At 37.9% G+C, this 6222-nt stretch overlaps 1 protein-coding gene across 1 annotated transcript; it reads right to left on the minus strand.

Moving 5' to 3' along the window:
- Nucleotides 1-3346: 3346 nt before the first annotated feature.
- On the minus strand, nt 3347-5173 carry LOC104825715 (transcription factor AIG1-like). The gene is made up of 2 exons (XM_010558085.1): nt 4658-5173; nt 3347-4255 (listed from the first exon to the last, which is right to left on the minus strand). Exons 1-2 carry the CDS (start codon nt 5066-5068, stop codon nt 3785-3787), a joined length of 882 nt encoding a protein of 293 aa, XP_010556387.1. The 5' UTR covers nt 5069-5173; the 3' UTR covers nt 3347-3784.
- Nucleotides 5174-6222: the final 1049 nt, after the last annotated feature.

A 6222-nucleotide genomic window follows, 5' to 3' on the forward strand; every position in this document is an offset into this window, starting at 1 on the left:
TGCTTTGATTCAGACTAGCACTTGGTCTATATGCTCATTGCCTGATGGAAAACGCTCCGTTGGTTGTAAATGGGTATATAAGATAAAGTATAATCCGGATGGATCCATTGAGAGGTATAAGGCTAGACTTGTTGCTAAGGGATATACTCAAATTGAGGGTGTAGATTATGTGGACACTTTCAGTCCTATTGCAAAGCCTACCACTGTTCGAACAATGCTTACTTTGGCTGCTGCTAATGGTTGGATTTTGGATCAAACAGATGTGTCTAATGCATTTCTTAATGATGATTTAGATAAGGAGATCTATATGACTTTACCTCAGGGATATTCTTTGTTTCATGGGGAGAAAGTTTTACCTAACTCAGTTTGCAAGTTGCAGAAATCACTTTATGGCCTGAAGTAAGCTTCAAGGCAATGGAATCTGAAATTGACAAGCGTGTTGGTTGCTGCTGGTTACAAACAATGTCATGCAGATAACTCTCTGTTTGTGAAACGTGTTGGTTCTAATGTTGTCATGGCATTAGTCTATGTTGATGATATTTTGATGACATGCAATGATGCTGGATTAGTGCAACATTTTAAGGATACACTTCATGCTCAGTTTTTGGTTAAGGACCTCGGTTCTTTGAAATTCTTCTTGGGTATTGAGATTACTAGATCTAAGGCTGGTATTTCACTTTGTCAAAGGAAATATGCATTGGAGATGTTGGAGGAGTTTGATTTGCTTGGATGTAAACCAGCTAGGACACCTATGGATGTGAAGCAGAAACTTAGTAAGGATTCTGGCCCTTTGTTGGAGGATGCAACACATTATCGGAAGCTAGTGGGAAAACTGATTTACCTTGCTGTCACACATCCTGATATTTCATTTTCAGTAAACAAACTTTCTCAATTTATGTCGGCTCCATGTACTGAGCATTTGATGGCTGCTCATCGTGTTTTGAGGTACATCAAGTCATCTCGTGCTCAGGGTTTGTTCTATCCAGCTGCTTCTTCTCTTCAGTTGTCTGGATTTACGGATGCTGACTGGGCATCTTGTCCGGATTCTGGGCGTTCTGCGACTGGTTTTTGTATTTTTTTGGAATCTAGTTTGGTCTCATGGAAGTCGAAGTAACAGGTTACGGTGTCTAGAAGAAGTGCGGAATTTGAGTATCGTGCGTTGGCTCAATCTACTTGTGAGTTGGTATGGTTGTACTCATTGTTGGCAGGAGCTTGGGATTGGATGTCCGAAACCTGTGGATCTTCACTATGATTCTCAATTTGCAATTCACATGGTTCACAATCTTGTACAGCATGAGCATACCAAGCATATAGAATTAGACTGTCATCTTGTTCGGGACAAATTCAAGCTCGGGTTTCTTAATCTGGTTTATGTGCCATCACACGATCAGGTTGCTGATTTATTGACCAAGCTGTTGTCTTTCGATCAACATTCTCATTTATTCGCCAAGATGGGAATACAATCTTTGTATTCTCCATCTTGAGGGGGAGTATTGGAGAACGTATTTTGTTAGTTCGGTTTAACTCGGTTCGGTTCAATGTGTTTTCTTATTTCCGGTTTATATACTTAACATTTTCGCATTTATTTTTTTTTCGTTAGAGCTGAATCGTATATGTAGTAGTTTTCATTCATTTTTGAAAATACAAGAAAAATTTGTCCCAATGTGTTTCGTTCTCTCTCTGCCAGATTAAAAAAAAAAAGTTATTTTTCTTTGTTTTTTTATGGGAAATAATACGATATTGGAGATGGAATTGTATGGAAGATTAAATTTTTAAACAAAATAATATACACTTGCGCAACCAATATCCGACCAATGACCAATCGGAATCCAACGATAATTTAAATTTGCCAGCCTCAAGAAATGTCAATTTCCAAAAAATGGATTCTTCTAATTTGACAAAAGAGGAGAGAAAGCAAACTGATGCAATATATATATATATATATGGATCTTTCTCTTCTTTTTTTTTTCTTAAATTTTTCCGTAGGTTCAATGCTCCAAATAATCAAGGAGGCCTATGTTGTCTCCCAAATCCGACTAAGTATTGATCTGTAATGATGTGGTGACAGTATGCCATTGTTTATTTTTTCAATGCATGTGTTTTATGAGTTTATTCTTATACAAGTTATAATTGGTCTACACATGTATATGTTCCTTGTGGACACACACTTACATGCATTGTTCTTTTGTTATACTTTCCGGGGTTTTTTTAAACTTTTTTTTAATAATATATGATCTTTTTTTATTGCTCTATCCGGATAATGTTTTTGGTACATTTGATTCCATTCAACTTCATGCTCGATCCTTTATATCAAATTTTATTATTCATATCTGATCCGTAGTTTCGAATATCCGCAATTTCGAATATCCGCAAAAACTACGGATATTTACAAATATACGTATCTAATATAAAAATAACAAAAATAATAAATAAAATTAAAAAAAATAAACACAAAAAATATATATAATCTATCAAATACAAACTATATATAAATGGAAAAAAGAATGAATCTAAGGATAATCGCCAACGAAAACCAAGATACCAGACTGGTAATAACCAGAAAGTGTCTGAAAACAGCAAAAATGATGATGAGCTTGGAGAGGAGGGTGATGGTGGTGAGCTTGGAGCCTGTAGAAATGGTGATGAGTTTGGAGCGAATAAAAATGGTGTAGAGAGAGAGAGAGGGAGGGAGGCGGACAAAGAGAAGAGGAAAAGAACGACGAAACAAAAAAAACCCTAGTATATTTTTATTTTTTACAAAGTTGTCCCCCATATATAAGTTAATTACTAAATTATCCATATATTATTAATACATAAAAAAAATACGGATCGGATCGGATATATCGGATAATTCTATTTTGATATCCGTATCCGATCCGTATCCGACAAATATTTTAAAACCACTATCCGTATCCGATCCGTGAACTCTGGATATCCGAATTTTCGATTCGGATACGAATCGAATAACGGATCGGTTCGATTTTTTCGGATATTATGGCCACTCCTACCATATACAAAAAAAAAAAATAGATAGAATGAAAGAAAAATATACGGAGACTGTTTTTGTAATGATTTTTGAACTTTCAAGTATAGGCCCAATTCGTAAGCCCAACAGGCCTTGAATTGTACTTTCTTTCTCTCTCTTTCAACGGACCACCTGTTTTTGTTCATATCATTACTACAAATTCATTAATCTTCCAAATAATATTCGATATATGTGTTAGTACCCAAATCGTGTGCACATGTTGAATAGCTTATGATCACTACTTGCACCTTTGAGCTATCTATCTTCATTGTGTGTGTGTGTATATATATATGAAATTTTGATTGAATAGCGCAACCCCACTAGAATTCATTCATTCACTAACCCAAAGCCGACCACTTTAGTTTACAATTTCATGTCTTAAGACAACAAAGAGTCTCGAGTACATATGTATAAACCAAACCCATCATTATAAACCCTAAACCGAAGGTTTCTACATCAGATAACGAAAGAACCCTGATGGTTCAGTATATCATTCTATTGCTAAAACCCAACAGATTGTGGGCGAGTGGTCAAGTTTGGGGTAGGAGGTAACTTCACCTTGAGGTTGAGTGTTCGATTATTGGCTGGTGGGGAGGGAGGTAATTTCTGGGTTTATATGATTCATATACAAAGGCTGCTCCCGGGACGGAGGTTTACCTAGTCAGTGCGCCCGAAGGGTAGCAGTTAGGGGTCCTCCGTTATAAAAAAAATCATTCTATTGCTAAAATTATAACCTAAAGTTTGTGTGTATATATATTATCAGTAACAACGATTAGTAATATTATTAGTTCTTTGTCTCTTGGCACCTCCTAGAGAAGACTGGTCGGAATTGCTATCCCCTGGAACACATTTCTCTATCACCGCCTTCAAAGCTGCTTGGATCAAACTCACACGGTTATATATCTTTTGTTCATCATCAGCTCGAGTTTCTTCACCGCTTATGAAAAGCACGTTCTTGACGCGGCTGCCAACGGTCGTGATCTCGGCTTTGCGCGTTTGCAAACGCAGTTCCTTCAGCGCCTTGATGACGTCATTCATGAGATCAGCCCTGTCTTGGCAGCAGAATGACGCCTTTATCACGAAGTTGCCATCGCCATCGTCGTAGGAAAAATCTACAGTCAGCTCGTCGGTCTCAGTCGGGATCGGACACGTATCGGCGATCAGAGACGTTTGCTGTTTCAGTTCTTTCGTATGTTGGATAACTTCCGCCAGCAAAGAGGCTTTGTCCGTCTTCATGAAAAATTATAATTCTTGTTAATCATTTGGATTAATATAAATTTATATATGTAAATGTACATCACATTCATGATACATCAAATGCGTACGATATATATAACCAAAAGAGAATAAGTACACGTACAAAATTATTACACCCGTATAAAAAAGGTTCTCCAATCAAAATTTTCACACCCATATATCTTTAACTACAGAAGGTGTCCTTGAGATACACACATGTACACACACACATATATATATATATATATATATATGAAATTTCACAATCCCATAACAAAGATGTCAAAGAAAAAACCCAAACCTAAATGATAAGCATATAATTTTTTTTTAAATGATTATGATTAACATATATGTTTAAGGTAAGAGATACATATATGTATATGTGATTGGACTTACTTTAGTTGTGTTTGGTAATATGCTACGCAGCTTAGAAAGATGATTATTAATCCTCTCTCGTCGCCTCCTCTCGGCTTCACTGTGGCTCTTCGAAGCAGCCAAAGCCTTAACATCCATAATCTCTCGAGCCGTCATTTGCCCCATCTCTCCACCGAACCCGACCCAACCCAGACCCGACCCGGGTCTCATGTTAGGTCCGAGAGCTTCGGACAAGAACTGAAGATGGTTGTGGTGATGATCCATGGAGGGAATCGGAGAACCGAAACCGTCTCGTCGGGTCAAGTCGGAGTATCCGAAGGAAGACATGGCCGGGTAGAATGATGGGCGGGTCCAAGGGAGGGTTGGCTGGTTTTGATACTCTTGTATGTTGTGTAACGATCGGAAGCAATCTTCTCCTCTCATCGAATACATATTTAGTGATTATTTTTCTTATTGGAAAATTATGGGGAAAAAAAAAATAATAAAGAGAGGAGCAGAAATAAGGGTTTTGAACAAGGAGAAGAAGAGAGAGGACAAAAGGAGAAGACGACACAAGAGACAAAACATCCAATTGATGTCTGCATTATATATATATAGTCCACTATGATGCGCATGTGTGATGGAAACTTTTCTATTAACTTTTTTTTATATACTCGTTCGGAAGTTTTCGGTGACCCAAGTTCGAGTCCCAGGGTGGGGAGATGAGCGAATATTTCAAAGCACATGGCTTTCTCCCGACCCGGAGATTAGTTTGGGCTTCGGCCGAGGACGCTCCGTTATAAAAAAAAAAGTTTTCGGTGAAAATTAAAAAAAAAAAGGTTTCTAATGTAATATGAAGATTTTGTTTTCATTTTTCATTTTTTTAATAAGCACAGTGTTGGGCCTTAAGGGCCCATTTGGTGAAAAAGAGAATCCTCCAAACCGAAGGGAGGTTTCGGTCACTTAATTGAAACGGAGCGTTTCAACATGTTAGGGTTTTTCAACCCTAGTCTCTCGATACTTCGTCACTTTGAGCAGCAGAGAAGAAAAGAAGAGGAGAGAGGAGAAGAGGGCTTGCGGCGAGCGTACGGTGGAGCCGTTTCGGAGGTCCGTCATGGAGGCTCGGTGGTAGATCGGTAAGATCCCGGTACAGGTTTGCATCCCTCGGTGATTTCTCTTGTTCTTGTTTCGGTTCTTCTCGGTGAGGTTCCGGATCTGTGGAGATCCGCCGAGCTTCTGTTTCCCGCTGTTCTCTTTCCGTCTCTAGTGGATTCGCCGGCACCGTCCGGCCGAGATGTAGGCCCGAGCTTGCTCGGTAACCGAACTCGTTAAAAGTCTCCGGTGTCTTTCGATTCTTGCACGAACGAGTGACTGAGAGACGGCGAGGACTCGATACCACCTTCACAAAGTGCACAGCATCCAATTCTTTATTTTTTGGTCTGATTAAAGCCTTTAGATATTTAGATCATAATATTATTGATAAATCTTCAATTTTAAAAAATTGCATTTTGACTGTTCTCTTTAAAAATTTTGTATTCTGTTGTTAATTATTAATAATAATAATAATAATAATAATAATAATAATAATAATAATAATAATAATAATA

Source organism: Tarenaya hassleriana, unplaced genomic scaffold, assembly GCF_000463585.1.
Source record: "Tarenaya hassleriana unplaced genomic scaffold, ASM46358v1 Cleome48, whole genome shotgun sequence".
Lineage (NCBI taxonomy): Eukaryota > Viridiplantae > Streptophyta > Magnoliopsida > Brassicales > Cleomaceae > Tarenaya > Tarenaya hassleriana.